The sequence below is a fragment of the Lampris incognitus genome, chromosome 21 (genome assembly GCF_029633865.1).
Source record: "Lampris incognitus isolate fLamInc1 chromosome 21, fLamInc1.hap2, whole genome shotgun sequence".
Classification (NCBI taxonomy): domain Eukaryota; kingdom Metazoa; phylum Chordata; class Actinopteri; order Lampriformes; family Lampridae; genus Lampris; species Lampris incognitus.
The window spans coordinates 16,249,660-16,265,177 of NC_079231.1; the positions used below are offsets into that span (position 1 = coordinate 16,249,660).

Below are 15,518 nucleotides of genomic sequence, written 5' to 3' on the forward strand. Positions count from 1 at the left end.
TTCGCTGTTGACGTGGTAGTATCTGTTGGTGAAGGTCTTCTATGAGCTCAGTCTGCCATATCTCCATATACTGTATGGCGGTACATATGTATATATTTGTGCAAGGCGGTGGACCCGTTTTCCGTTGTGATGAACTCTTATTTGGACGTTTGCATGTTGTGATGTACAGGCTTTGTGATCTGTATGTCTAACCGTCTGTTAGCCAGGACAATTTGCCTTCTTCAAATTCATGACCATCTTCTTTCATTCATTTGTCTGTTTGATTGAGGACACTAACACCATGTGCTGCATTTTTTTTTTTTCCCCAAGGTACACTCAGTGCTCCCTGACAGCGACCATTAAAACTACAAAATCCTTCACGATTCGCATATTCGTGGACTTGGAGTTGTAGCTTAGGTCCCTGGACATGTCTGGAAAGGTAGAAAATAAATGAGAACTTACCCCCCCCCCCCCCGTCTCCTTAAACAACTACTTTTGGGTAAGGCTCAGCGTTTTCGGTTTTTACCGATTTTCACTGAAAAATACCCAGATTTTTAAACTGATTTTCACCCAGATTTTATGTTTCCACTGATCCTAAAGTTGTTCCTGTTCGTGTGAGGTTATGTAACAGTGTCCTCTTGTGGCGAAATTCGTTATACTGGATGGCTTTGAAAAATAAAAACCGAAAAACGCCGAGCCTTGAGAATACTGCAGTTGTGCGAACGTGTGAAGCTCGATTTGTGTAAGGCCGGTCACTGCCGGAGAAGAGTGTGTGATCCGTAAACACTCCCTGGGTGACTAAAGGTCAAAGAGTGTGTCAAAGAGTTCTATTATGGTGTGTGTGTGTGTGTGTGTGTGTGTGTGTGTGTGTGTGTGTGAGGAGAGAGATTAAAGCCTACCTCTGGCTGTCTAATTTCATAGCATTTCAAACCAGCCTTAAAAGCTTTTCAAAGCAGCATGGGGGGTGGGGGGGGGGCAGCAATTTATTTCTCCCAGTTCAAATGGCCAAGCGTACGTCGCCACCCAGATTTATCGCCAGGCGATGATTTATTTTTTTGCGTCTTCCCGTTGTCCATATTAACGCTGACCTTTAGCAGGGTGACAGAACGTTCCGGTTAAACGGTGGCTGTGAAAAATGAATGACACTGGATTTGAAATGTGCTACACAAGGAGAGGGAAAACGGTTTGTGGCAAGGGGTCTCACCAGAAACCCATGGCAGAGGAAAAGCTTTGTTTTTGCATCAGGTAGATGAGTTCCTTACTTAGCTGATTTGGTTGACTGGGGAAATCTCATTGCGTATATATTTTTAATTCATGGGACACAGCAAGCTGCAGAAGTGGCCGACATGTGATATTTCTATGTGGCCTCTATCATCGAAACGCACCAGTCCTGACAGTTCGGTGCGTCCACATTTGACAATAATAATTAGTGCTGCATGATTTGGTGAAAAAGTCATGTTGCGATTATTGTGGACAATATCGCAATTTGCGATTGTAATAAACAAATTTATACATATAGAAATAATACAGATTTGTTGTGTTGCCACGACATGTAGCGACTTTCATTTTGCGTTTTTTTTTTACATTTCCCCCTTTTCCCCCCCAAATATATCCGTCCAATTACCCCACTCTTCCGAGCTGTCCCGGTCTCTGCTGCGCCCCCTCTGCCGATCCGGGGAGGGCTGCAGACTACCACATGCCTCCTCCGATACATGTGGAGTCGCCAGCCGCTTCATTTCACCGGACAGTGAGGAGTTTCGTCAGGGGGACGTAGCGCGTGGGAGGGTCACACTATTCCCCCCCAGTTCCCCCCTCCCCCCCGAACAGGCGCCCCGACTGACCTAGAGGAGGCGCTAGTGCAGCGACCAGGACACATACCAACATCCAGCTTCCACCCGCAGACACGGCCAACTGTGTCTGCAGGGACGCCCGACCAAGCCGGAGGTAACACAGGGATTCGAACTGGCGATCCCCGTGTTGGTAGGCAATGGAATAGACCGCCACACCACCCAGACGCCCGACACGAAACATTTCTCTGTGGCCTCCGTCATCGAAATGCACAAGTCGTGACAACTCAGTGCTTCCACACTTGACAATAATAATGCAATCTCTTTGGTCAGATCTGTTTAGATTTCCTATTCCTGATCAAAGTCGGTATTGTTGACCCTTGAAATGTCTCTGAGTATGACGGGAGATTATGTTGCTATGCTTTGTGTTTTAAGTTGTTTGTATCGCAAACTTTGCCAAACCCGGTGTCAGCATGTTGTCTGTGATCGTTTGCACTGGACAGCATTTCAAGTGTAAAGTACCACGGCACATCCAGGACAGCTGTTCCCGTTCTCACAGGTTCTGCTCCGTGAATGGACCCCTCCCCCACAGTCGGCGCTGCATCGGGCCCAGGACGCCCATGGCGTCCAAGAAATGGGCTGGGGACACGGAGCCTTCTCATTGCACAGCCTGGAGATAGAGAAAAATAGTTGGCTTTTCAACATCTTTCCCCCCCTCCCCCTTTTCTCCACAATTGTACCTGGCCAATCACCCCGCTCTCTTGAGCCGTCCTGGTCGCTGCTCCACCCCCTCTGCCGATCCGGGGAGGGCTGCAGACTACCACATGCCTCCTCCGATACACGTGGAGTCGCCAGCCGCTTCTTTTCACCTGACAGTGAGGAGTTTCGCCAGGGGGACATAGCGCATGGGAGGATCACGCTATTCCCCCCAGTTCCCCCTCCCCCCCTTGAACAAGTACCCCGACTGATCAGAGGAGGCGCTAGTGCAGTGACCAGGACACATACCCACATCCGGCTTCCCACCTGCAGACACGGCCAATTGTGTCTGTAGGGACGCCCGACCATGCCAGAAGTCACACGGGGATTCGAACTGGCAATCCCTGTTGTTGGCAGGCAATGGAATAGACCACTACGCTACCCAGGCGTCTATTCACATGAGATTTTACCAAAAAAATGTTATAGCATAGTTTCTGAAAGAAGAAAATGAATGATAGTAACGGTTGCTAAAACTGAAATCTGAGCTTCATTCTGGCTTTCACCGTTGAGAAAAATGGAGACACAATGTGTTGACCCATTTTGTGTCCTGGTTGCTTTTGCCTGTGCAGAAAGAGAGACCTCTATTTAACCCTAATCTTGACACCTTGGCTTAACAAAGTGCAGGCCGCTTTTTAAATTCCAAGCTTCCTCAGGGTCAAATCCCCTCCCACCCAACACACAAACCACATGCCCCCTCACCTCTCCTCCCTGCCCTGCCCCACACAGACGCGCCCGCCGTGGCGGGGCGACGGGTTGTTGCAGGAACGCTGTCGCACCTCGAACCCAATGCCACAGCTGGTACTGCACTGGCCCCAGGAGGACCAAGGTGTCCAGCCTCCGTTCCTGAGAGGAGGTGAAGGAAGAGAGAGAGAGAGAGAGAGAGAGAGAGAGAGAGAGAGAGAGAGAGTGACAGGAAGGAAAACTGATGTCTACGCACGTTCATATAAGCACAAAACAACAAGCAGACAGCGGCTCAGCTCGCTCGCAGAAGCACACCGACGTGACGCCGGCGTGTTACACGATTTTAACTCGTCTAATCCGGAGGTTCCACTCGCCTAAATGGGAAACTGACCAGACAAATCTGGGGAAGACGTGCAGACCAAAAACCGTCCAGCAAAAAATGGGTATTTTAATTTGTCTGAGTGCTTCTTCTCTAATGGTTTCTTGTCCTCTAATTCAATCAACGCTTCCTTTAAAGGCAAAATTCAATTGCACTTCCTTCACAACCCCCACCACACACACACACACACACACACACACACACACACACACACCAGCCACCCCGTCCACAGTTTGTTGGGATGCGGTTGAAGATTGAAGGAGACACAAGTGAACCCATTTAATCACTGTGGCCCATTACAACAGACAGCCTGTTCATTCATACTCATGGAAATGCGGAGAACAAAAGGAAACAATAAGATAGCCAGGATCACGTAGTTTCCATCTCTTTGTTTTTATCTCACTCTTTCCCTCCTTCCCTCCTAAAGAATGACCTGTCTGAGCTGTCCCTTCATGGTGCTCATTTATCTTTTTAACCAAATAAGGTCAAACTATAGAAGTCATATCAAAAACTACAGCTCGTACAAATGTAAAGACACCAACCAAAAAGAACGGTCAGTCCAAAGAGTAGCACTTTGAAAGTTTTCTTTTAGAGTGTCCTATCATATTCGTCATGTTGAGAGTAGCTCTGTTACCAAAACCTGACATCGCAGTCTGCTTTTATTTTTCCAATTTGGAATAGTTCCACATTGCAGACTGTGGCAAATCTGGACCCACAGCCGAGACACGGACACGGGTGGTCAATGAGGGCACAATAGCCCCTTTTATTAAAACAAAGACAACAAAAACACCAGGGATAAAACCCACTTAAAAGAGTAAAAACACGTCCATGTAAAAGACGGGGGGGGGGGTCAGCGTCCCTGCACCCTTCAGCTCTCTCTCTGGCTCTGGTGTGTCTTCGTCTGGGGCGTGGAACCAATTTATCTGTCCCCGAGTTGATTAGACTAACTCAGGACGGCTGGTGACTTGTGCCTTATCGCTGCAGGTTGTGGGTAATATCAGTTTACAGCAAGTAGGCGGAGCACCTATAGTGTATGGCAGCGGGCAAGGATGGCACACAAATGAAATAGAGGATTTCACAGAAAAATGAATCGGTTCGTCTGGACACAACGTTTATTGACAGATATGTTTCATCACTCATCTAAGTGACCTCTTCGCTCTAAACTGACTGCAGGTAGCCCCACCCTTATAAACAATACAGTTGCATAACAACTGAAACCAACAATCGGTTTCTTATGCAAATATGGGCGTGGCCATTAGCCAGAGTTTCAATGGCCATGTGTAGTAATCACAGAGGATTAATTAAATTTCCTTTATTAATCCCTTGGGGACATTCAGTTACTGCAAATTAACCCATCCTAGCTGTGATCTGTGTAGCTAGGAGCAGTGGACTGCCGCCTTCATGCTGCACCCGGGGACCAACTCCAGTTCTTTTCCCATTGCCTTGGTCAGGGGAACAGACAGGAGTATAAACCCGAACATGCATGTTTCTTTTGATGGTGGGGGAAACCAGAGCACCTGCAGACATGGGGAGAACATGCAAACCCCATACAGAGGATGACCTGGGATGACCCCTAAGGTTGGGCAACCCCGAGGTTCAAACCCAGGACCTTCTTGCTGTGAGGTGACAGTGCTAACCACTGGGCCACCATGCATGGTGGGAATTTGGGGATGTTTGCAATCACAGCATTGTAAAACGGTGACAGATGTGCGCTTAGCCCCCCCCCCTCTTGGTTCAGGGATGGTCATTCCCTCTTAACATAGATGGCCTCTATGACTCCCCGTTCAAACCAGCGTTCCTCCCTATCAAGGATGTGCACATCCTCATCCTTGAAAGAGTGGCTGCTGGCCTGTGTTGTACCATCCTCTTGGCCAGCATCTGTTTGGTTTCCCTGATGTACAAGGGATACCTGCAGTCAGCTGAGACTGAAGAGGCCACTTAGATGAGTGATGAAACGTTTCTCCCAATAAACGTGTCCAGGTGAACTGATTCAACTTTCTGTGATTTCCTTACCTGGATTATTGAGCATGCATGAAGACGAAATAAAGGATCAGAATTTGTCTGATACAGCCGTTCGGCTCCGACACAATCCCTCAGATTGGATCGGGACATCCCTAACCAGCTCTGCAGGTTTTCTGTTCTGCCAGGCAGTTAATTACATTCACCCGCTGTACCAAGACCCTCCTGATTAGGCAGTTGGAACAAATGGTAGAATATAAAAACCAGCAGCACCGGAGTCCAGATTAACCGTGCCGCAGTTACTCATTTATTCAATGTCAGTAACTGCTTAATCCAATTCAGGGTGGCTGGGAGCCAGAGCCTATCCCAGCAGGCATCTGGCAGAAGGCAGTCCATTGTAGGGGCCCACACGCACACAATCATTCACTCTCCCCACTCATACCTGTGGGTGATTTTGCCAGTTAATCTACCATGCACGTCTTTGGACTGTGGGTGTACCCAGAGGAAACCCACACAAACACGGCAAGAAAATACAAGCTCCACTTAGAAGTCTGGGATTGAACCCATGACCCGTCTATCTGCCAGGCAGCAGTGCTAAACGTTTAGCCACCAAATGGGACCGGGCAGCAGGAAATTAAAGCGATGATCCTAAAAGATTAGCATGAAAACAAATGTCCTTTTTGGTACTTTCTGTTGCTTGTGTATTCAAAAGGCAATAGCTAATCCACAAATCTAGTCATGTGCGCCTTTTGGACTTGCTCATTTCAGTGGTCACTCTCCGAGTGGACCTTCCCAGGAAAAACACAAATACACAAGTGTTTTATAATCAAATTTTAGGTGCCAGTGGTGAAAAATCGGTTTCGCCTTTGTTTCCTAAATGGATAGAACACGACCGAGACCATGGAGTGATTTCACAAACAGTACAATTCAACTCCAAGACTACATTTATCTTTTTTTTTGGGGGGGGGGTTTCTCCCCAATTGCACCCAGCCAATTACCCCGCTCTTCCGAGCCATCCCAGTCGCTGCTCCCCCCTGCCGATCCAGGGAGGGCTGCAGACTATCACATGCCTCCTCCGATACATGTGGAGTTGCCAGCCGCTTCTTTTCACTTGACAGTGAGGAGTTTCACCAGGGGGACGTAGCACATGGGAAGATCACGCTATTCCCCCCAGTTCCCCCTCCCCCCTGAACAGGCGCCCCGACCGACCAGAGGAGGCGCTAGTGCAGTGACCCAGGACACATACCCACATCCGGCTTCCCGCCTGCAGAAACAGCCAGTTGTGTCTGTAGGGACGCCCGACCAAGCCGGAGGTAACACGGGGATTCGAACAGGCGATGCCCGTGTTGGTAAACAATGGAACAGACTGCTACACTACCCGGATACCCTACATTTACAGTTGACAGAGCGATTCAACAATTAACAGAAATATTTGTGTGTCAAACATTATATCATAGCCATGCGTGTCATGTTAAGTGCTATAAGTGTAAGTACACAATAGGTGGCTCTCCAGTAATGATGTTGCAGGTCCCAAATATAAAACTTCTTCTTTTAGGATGGCTGCAAGTTATCCCGTGCCCTTTCATGACAAAATTATGTATCTAGAGACAGACTTTTTTATTCTGTTATTTCCATCCACCATAATTTCTTCCCTGATAACAGTTGTGTGTGAGTTGGAAAATGAACTTTGTAGGTGGTGGTGCATGCTAACTGCTGAAGGAGAACGTCTCAGCAGGGCGAAGCGATGTAGACACGTCGCCCTGCTGAGACACGCTGCCCTGCACACGTGTAGACAGAAGGCATCAGGCGTTTACACACAACCAATACCTGGAGCAGTTGGCCACTTGGATGGTGGGGCCCTTACAGGTGGCCCCGCCGCACTGGGCCTTGGGGCTATCGCAGGCTCTGGAGCGACACAAGCAGCTGCTGCCGGAGCCGTCGCCGTCGTCGTGGTTACACGGTGTCCATGGCGCCCAGGGGCCAAAGCCGCCATCCTGTGTCAGGTTCCTCACCTAGAAAGGTGTGGTGGCAACATCGCAGTTGAGCCGTAGCATCGATGTTGTTCTTGAGTGTTTGTGTGTGAGTGTCGAGGCATGCGAGTGTGTGTTTAGGGGTGTGTGCACGTATTCAAGTCAGTGTGTATCAGTATGCACAAATGTGTGTGTCTGTGTTAAAATGTACAAGTGTTTGTATATGTCTGTGAGTGTGTGTGTGCGGTATGCATGTGTGTGTTGTGTGTTGGTATTTGTGTGTGAATATGTAGTTTGCATCTATGCGTTCATGTTGCAGAGTGTGCATATATATACATGTATATAAACATATGTATGGATGGTTTTGTGCACACATACATGTGTATCTTTTGTGTGTGTGTGTGTGTGTGTGTGTGTGTGTGTGTGTGTGTGTGTGTGTGTGTGACTTACCGGGCACTCCGTGATGTTCTGGATCCACTGGTTCATGTTGAAGCTTTCCTCGATGGTGGTGCAGCGTTTCTGTTTTCTGTCCCAGCCACAGTAGGGGTCCCGCGCTCCCAGACAATGCCTACCCCACCGGAGCCCAACATACAAGCACATCAGTCAGGATGGGAAAAAGAACTTTGGATTGACAGGTGGATTGATGGTCTACTGTAGATTCTCAGGGATTCTTATCACAGGAGCTTGTTTAAAGATGCACAGATCAAGACAGCACTCCAGAAGACCCTGGACATGTTATAGGGGTCCCCTCTCCCAGTGACTGTGTTTGTGTGTTGTGTGCCAGTGTCCAGCTTGTGCGTACATATGTGTGCGGGTCGATAAGTGTATGTGTGTGTGTGTGCGCTCTGCGTCAGTGGATGCATTTCAGCAATGCAAACATGTTGTCGCAAACCTCTCTGGCTCTCAACTGGGGCTCTGTGTATGGGGCTCGACCCCCCCCCCTTCCTTGTCACATCGGTGTGGTGGATGTTGTATGGGTCTATTGTGGGCAGCGACAGGGCTGTTTTCTTGAATGAAAGGGCCTTTTCTGGAGCAGCCCTGAATAGCCCGACTGTGATTTCATCACAGAGCCTTCACACTGCAGCGGGAAGAGGTGAAAAGTAACTAATTACTTCCGAGTTATTAGTTCTACCCTAATTTCTCTACAAGATAACAAAAATCAACCTTGCAGCTTTTCAAGGTATTTTTTTAAAGTCTGTGCTTTTACTTGGGTAGCTTAGTTTTCAGGACCCACAGGTCTGTCAACAGTTTTCTATATTTCCAAGAAAGCAAACAGCTCTCTGAATGGCCCCCCATTAGACTGTTTTTCCATTCACCCATGTGAGTAAAGCAACCTTTTTATCAATCTTACTGCTCTCAGACATTGAAGTACTGAGAATTAATCATCAGTTTGGGAATCTGAAGCAGATTCAAAGGCAACCTGTCAGTTGAAATGAGAGTGTGTTTCACAAGGCTGTCTCTAGGATAAGACTGGGGACGTTAGAGAGGCGGAAACTAAGGAAAAGTTCCTGCTTCTAAACTACAGTAACCAATATGGCTTATTGCCCTCTTTTTTTGGGGGGGGGGGTGTGTGTGTGAATTTTTCTCCCCAATTTTACTTGGCCAATTACCCCACTCTTCCGAGCCATCCCGATCTCTGCTCCACCCCCTCTGCCCATACAGGGAGGGCTGTAGACTTCTACATGCCTCCTCTGATAAATGTGGAGTCGCCAGCCGCTTTTCACCTGACAGTGAGGAGTTTTGCTAGGGGGAAGTAGTGCATGGGAGGATCACGCTATTCCCCCCAGTTCCCCCTCCCCCCTGAACAAGCACCCCAACCGACCAGAGGAGGCACTAGTGCAGTGACCAGAATACATACCCACATCCGGTTTCCCACCCACAGACACGGCCAATTGTGCCTGTAGGGACGCCCGACCCAGCCGGAGGTAACACAGTGATTTGAACAGCCAACACCCGTGGTGGTAGGCAATGAAATAGACTGCCACGCCACCCAGATGCCCCCAAGGGCTTACCGCCCTCTTAGTGTCAAACAAGGCCAGCTCTGAATTTCGAATTGAGCCCATCTTGAAGCTGTCTGCACAGTTTCAGCATCATCTTCTGTTTTCCTTTTTGCCTATTGCGTCTTGGCGAGCTCTAGTCATCGTTTTACAGAGGAAAAACCCAGCAGTCTCCTTGTCAAGCAACAGTTAGTTTCTGGTGGCTGTATCCACCATGATGAGAGCACGGAGCTGTAACTAGAGAAGGTAGTGCCTGCCCATGCTGCAGTGATTCCCCTGAATTTACCTTCAGCAAAACTCCCACTCAAATTCTGGTCTCCTTAAAGAGCAGCCATGATTTGGGGAGCCTGCCAGGCTCAACTTGACGTTCCCAAACCTTTTAAGTACACAACCAATATTTTTTAAAAGAAATTATCATAGAAGGATTTGCTAACTTTTGGGGAGAAGGTTTTGGTGTCCTTATGGAGTTAATGAACAGATGCAAGGAAACTTTTAGAAATATTCCTACTTAAATTTGGACCAAAGCACTTCTGCTCACACCAAGTGGGATTTAGTACAGAATCTCCAGATTTCTTTCTAGTGGTACATCAAAAGAAGCACAGGGGGGAAATAATGTAATTGGTCGATAGCAGAAACCTCACAGCGTCTGCAAAATGTGACGCTCCACTGAAAGGGCTGTTGTGGGGAGACAGGCAATGTATCCCAATGTCTCCTGCCGGCAGGTAGACAGACAGAGATATACTTTCAAATGACATTTTAGATAAAAACTAGTCAAGAAACGCTCACTTTGTGACATTATGGGTATAAACCTCTGCCATGTGTCATCCCCTTTACTATCCTATCAGTCTTCGAGGTGTATTATGTTATCGAGTACGGATGCCTTTATGGGAATTGTAAAATGGGGGTGTTGTGGCTAACTTTCCATCATGCTATTTTCATGCAAATTTAAAGTAAACCTATTGATTAATAGAGAAGCTGATAACAAACAACAGAAGCAGTATTTCCTACTTTCGCCAGTGGACGTCAACTCGTATTAAACCATCTGTGTCTCACTGCTAATTGTCTCTGATGACAGTCTAGTCACGCCTCACCTGATATGCATTTCAATTGTTTTTACTGTTATAAAGTTGTCTTAAAATCCTCTTAAAATCTGGATGGAAAATTGGCTACTGATACTGAGACACCCCTTCATAAATTACGGCTAAAAAAATCCACTAGCAGTAAAATAATGTTGGTTCTCTCCTTCTTCCTTCTTCCCCTGTGTTGTTTGATTACCAGCATATCACCTTATTGGTGGCACTCTGCATTACGCGCAGGCCCAGGACCAGTTATACACACACACATGTGCACATAGTTGTGCGCACACATAGCCATGCAGTAAGTACTTCCACCATGAGCTCCTGATAGGAAGCCCATGCGCAAGTTTTTAGGTGACGGGAATCCACTTTTTAGCATCATATTTAACCTAATCCCCATGCTGACTCACTGGCGACACTCACTAGCTGTGAGAAGGAGGGAATATGGAGGCCAGAAAACCCCAATAAATACTGAGATTTATGGGAACTATTAGTTTCCCTGAACTCCACCGCAACCCTCTGCAAAACAGGACATCCATGTGCTTACTAGCTAGCGAGGTAAAGCTAACTGCAGTTATAAGTAACTAAACCTAACTGACAACTGATGTGATCAGTTTTTGTCTCTGCCTATTCCTACTACAAAGTTATTGGTTCTTATCAGATTCCCGTTGGTCGACAAAGGTAGAAACATACAAATGTCTAAAAGTGGATGAGGCTAACCTCATATCAGGCTAACGGACAGTCACTAGCTGTGAGGAAGAGGGACTATGGAGGCCAGAAAACCCCAATAAATACTGAGATTTATGGGAACTATTAGTTTCCCTGAACTCCACCGCAATCCTCTGAAAAACAGGGCAGGACTGCCTATTCCGACTACAAAGTTATTGATTCTTATCACATTCCCGTCGGTCGACAAAGAAATGTACAAATGTGTAAGTAGACGAGGCTAACGTCATATCAGGCTAACAGAAATATGAGATCATTAAATCCAGGTTTTAATTAAACCGTCTTCTGTCATCTAATTTGCTCTACCTTTTACTCAAATATTCTATTCATTTTAGTTTGGTTCAGCTCTGTTGTAATATGCTAATATCCTCTGTTGTTAGATTGCCTTAAAATTGGTTTCACTTTTTTGTTCTCTCTCGTTGACTGATTTTAAAGCACTTGAACAGCATCTTTATTCAGTCTTCTGCTTGTGATTTTTTTAAGTCATCGGTTTCCTTCTAATGTAAAGCACTTTGAGCTGCATTTCATTGTCGTCATTATTATTTCTACAAGATTGATGTGGTTCAGAATCTAAACATGTACTTAAACAGTTCTCGTCATAATTTAGTTGTTTTATCTCCCATCTTATAATTTTGTCAGTCTCTCTCCTGTACTTTAGTGGTGCCCAGTAGGTGAATGCACAAACAGCAAACAGGAAGCGTCGGCTAGTAGTTAGCTGTGTACTGTATAGTCCCGCAAGATCGAAGTACAAGTACTTGTATAACACACTGTAAAAGAACGCTCTCTCTCACTCTCTTGCTTGACCCCTTTCTCTTTATGGATGTATTATGGGGTGTGAGTGAGTCAGGCATCAGTGCTGTGAGTTGGCTGCCAACATCATGACTGTGATTATTCAGCTTTTTGGGGGAGGAGTGGGGCAATTTTCCCTCTTGACAGTTAAACAAATAAATACCCATAGTCCATAAATCTCAGGTCACAAGGTGCCGCAGTGAGGGCTGGAGGCACACCTGCATGTGCACATAGTCATCTCTCATTTACATGCAAGTGCTCTCTCTCTCGCTCTCTCTCTCTCTCTCTCTCTCTCTCTCTCTCTCTCTCTCTCTCTCTCTCTCTCTCTCTCTCTCTCTCTCTGTCACACACACAAACACACACACAATCTGGCTGTTGGAGTGCAATGCAGCATTCACAATTCATTATCCTAAGCCAGGTGAATCCAAGAGGTCACATATAAGTAAGGGACTGCCTCGGCTGGATGGCCGATGCGCACCAGGAGCCTCTGACTCTGGGGAACTTGTTGGGAATTATTCATGAGGGAGAGAAGCCTCTCAGTCCTGATGCAGGGCACGCTGTGGGGAGTAATTCCCTGATGTTGTTAAAGGAGTGTAGTGGCGACGGCGCCCCTCACTCGAAGATGGCGAGAACCAAGAGAACAAGTCATTTGAAGTTGTTAGATTCGATTCTCACTTGGATGTTGAAGGAAATCTTTGTCGTCTATTGTAAGCACATAAATATTCAAAACTAGAGGTGCCTGGAGCTTCTGAACTGGCAACCTGCCCGCAACTCCCCCCTGTTCTCGTCTATTGCATTTGCTTGACATCAATGGCTCTAAGGGTGCCGCAATGCAATTCTTAATAACTTCCTGCGTTGTTTAACTTGCTATACCCATTTTACATGAATGTTGGCATTGTATACTGTATCATTCAGACTAACACTTAAATCCTTTGATACCCATCAAGATAATTAGCCACTCAAAAAACCCTTTCCAGATGTGAAGGCTCGCTTACAGAGTATGTCTTTCAGAAACCGAAAATTTGGTCTGGGGTCTGCAATTTTAGTCAGATAAGATAATTAATTAGCAATACACATGTTTAAAAACATAATGTTGTTGTCTGAGAACAAACTTGGCCACATTTGTCCTATATTGCTCAGGCATAGTCATTCTCCAGCTGTGGCGTCAGCAAGCAGTGCAGAATAGCATCTAATAGGATTTTAGTTTTAGCCATTTAGTCAATATGATAAATAATCTAAAAGTCTATGCATATTTTTTACTCCAGCATTTTTCAATCTGATTACTCAATTAGTCACCGGAAAAAAAAAAAATTCAGCAGAATCCTGAATTTCTAAAATAATCAATAGTCCCAGCCCAAAGTTAAGACAACCTGTACTAAATTAACACCACCTCCTCAGTTGTGCCTCATTTCGCTGCATAATTTCTGTAGGTGGGAAATTAATGACTGGCATCCTACCGTTCTGTTGGATAGGTGGAGCAGCGTTCCAGTGGTATCTTCAGCAGTCTGTCCGCAAAGCCAACAAACAGCGACCTGTCACTGTGAAGGATTTGCAAGCTCTTTATTGTCCCGTTCTGTCCTTCGGGGAGAAGCCTCATCTCCTCCAGGTAACATCCGTGGAGGCTTTCATTGGTTATTGAAAGAGCCTTCAGTATGCTGCCATGTTCTGATTGGATTGAAAGACAGGAAGAAATGTTTTCTTCTTTTTTTTTGTGGCTTTTTTTCCCCAATTGTATCTGGCCAATTACTCCACTCTTCCGAGCCATCCCGGTCGCTGCTCCACCGCCTCTGCCGATCCGGGGAGGGCTGCAGACTACCACATGCCTCCTCCAATACATGTGGAGTCGCCAGCCGCTTCTTTTCACCTGACAGTGAGGTGTTTCACCAGAGGGACGTAGCACGTGGGAGGATCACGCTATTTCCCCCGAGTTCCCCCTCCCCCCTGAACAGGTGCTGCGACCAACCAGAGGAGGCGCTAGTGCAGTGACCAGGACACATACCCACATCTGACTTCCCACCTGCAGACACAGACAATTGTGTCTGTAGGGACGCCTGACCTAGCCGGAGGTAACACGGGGATTCGAACTGGCGATCCCCGTGTTGGTAGGCAACAGAATAGACTGCTATGCTACCCGGACACCTGGAAAAAATGTTTTCTGACCGACAACCACACGGTTCACTAATGGAAACTTCACTGCCTTTTTTTTTTATTCTTTACAAACTGTACTTCCTCATCTGATACAACAAGGCTCTCTCTGTCGGTGTCTGTTGCTCATTGCAACAGACAGCAGTCGATTATGAATGGAAACTTCTTTTACAAACTCCATTATACCATTACTGTCAGGAGTCCACCATTAATCATCATAAGTGTCCCTGCGGGTTGGGGATGGCGGGAGTTGTTAATTCCTTTCATTCGATTATGTTTTCATATTTTTATATGTGTTTGTAATTGATGTCAAAATTTTTATTGATTTACCAATTTTGTTTTTTCTTCCTATGTGTAACGCTCCCCAACTGCTATTCTTATGTGAACTGTGAAAATGGTAAATGATTTATTGCAAAAACAAGTTATTAATAGAAACCCATTAGCTATCTGAATGCTGCTTTAGTTTCCACTGGGCAAAATACTGCCAGGGTTTGCACTTCTGGGGCAGGGCTATTTGTTCCATAGATTCAGGCCAGGCTAATTACAGTGAGACAGCCCGACCCATTTCAGGTAGCAACCCATACACACAGGCGTGCTCACCTGTACCGATGTACATCACATGGTAGAGGGTGTCACGGCCTTGCACGATGTCCACCACCAGCTTGGAAAAGCGCACGTTGTCCTGGGTGAGCAGGGGGTCGATGGTGACGGGTTGGACCACGTCATTCATCAGGAAGAGTCGCTGGGCGTCCTGGAGGCTGCGTTCTGTCAGGTTCTCCCCCGGACCCTGCTCCTCCAGGGTCCCACACTGGTGATGCAGGAGAGAGGAGTTCAGGGTTGGGTGTATGGGAGAGAAGTAGCTAAGTGCTGAGATAAGCTTATAAGATAAGCACTATCTTATACCAAGGATAATGGAGATGGACGTGTGTCTCTTGAATCCAAACCCTGAGTAAAATATGACCCAAGTGCATGTGTGTATGTGAGTGTGCTGATGGGTAAAGGTGGAACAGGACAAAGACCCAGGTTAGGGTAAACCATGTGATATGAGCTGTATTGTACTGTACTGTGTATACCTGGAAGTTGGGGATGGGGTTGGGAGTGGACAACCAGGTGGTCCGGGGGTTTTCCTGGTAGCGGAAGGGTCCGTTGAAGGCCTGGGTGATGGCGCTCAGGTTGAAGGCGCACACAGCAGAGGCTGAGATGCTGTTCCTGAAAGATGAGAGATGGAATAAGGGGCCGTCCACACCAAACACGATAACCATAAATAAATAATT

General features: G+C 46.7%; 1 protein-coding gene across 2 annotated transcripts in view; it reads right to left on the reverse strand.

Moving 5' to 3' along the window:
• Nucleotides 1–15,518, reverse strand: part of LOC130131560 (semaphorin-5B-like) — a 52,615-nt gene that overhangs the window by 11,920 nt on the left and 25,177 nt on the right. For both annotated transcript variants that reach the window (XM_056301295.1, XM_056301296.1), the window contains exons 8-14: nucleotides 15,318–15,453; nucleotides 14,845–15,052; nucleotides 13,557–13,764; nucleotides 7,962–8,079; nucleotides 7,369–7,553; nucleotides 3,222–3,365; nucleotides 2,289–2,436 (exon numbers count right to left, since the gene is read on the reverse strand). In XM_056301295.1, the coding sequence (XP_056157270.1) occupies nucleotides 2,289–2,436; nucleotides 3,222–3,365; nucleotides 7,369–7,553; nucleotides 7,962–8,079; nucleotides 13,557–13,764; nucleotides 14,845–15,052; nucleotides 15,318–15,453 (1,147 nt within the window). The remainder of the gene's footprint in view (nucleotides 1–2,288; nucleotides 2,437–3,221; nucleotides 3,366–7,368; nucleotides 7,554–7,961; nucleotides 8,080–13,556; nucleotides 13,765–14,844; nucleotides 15,053–15,317; nucleotides 15,454–15,518) is intronic.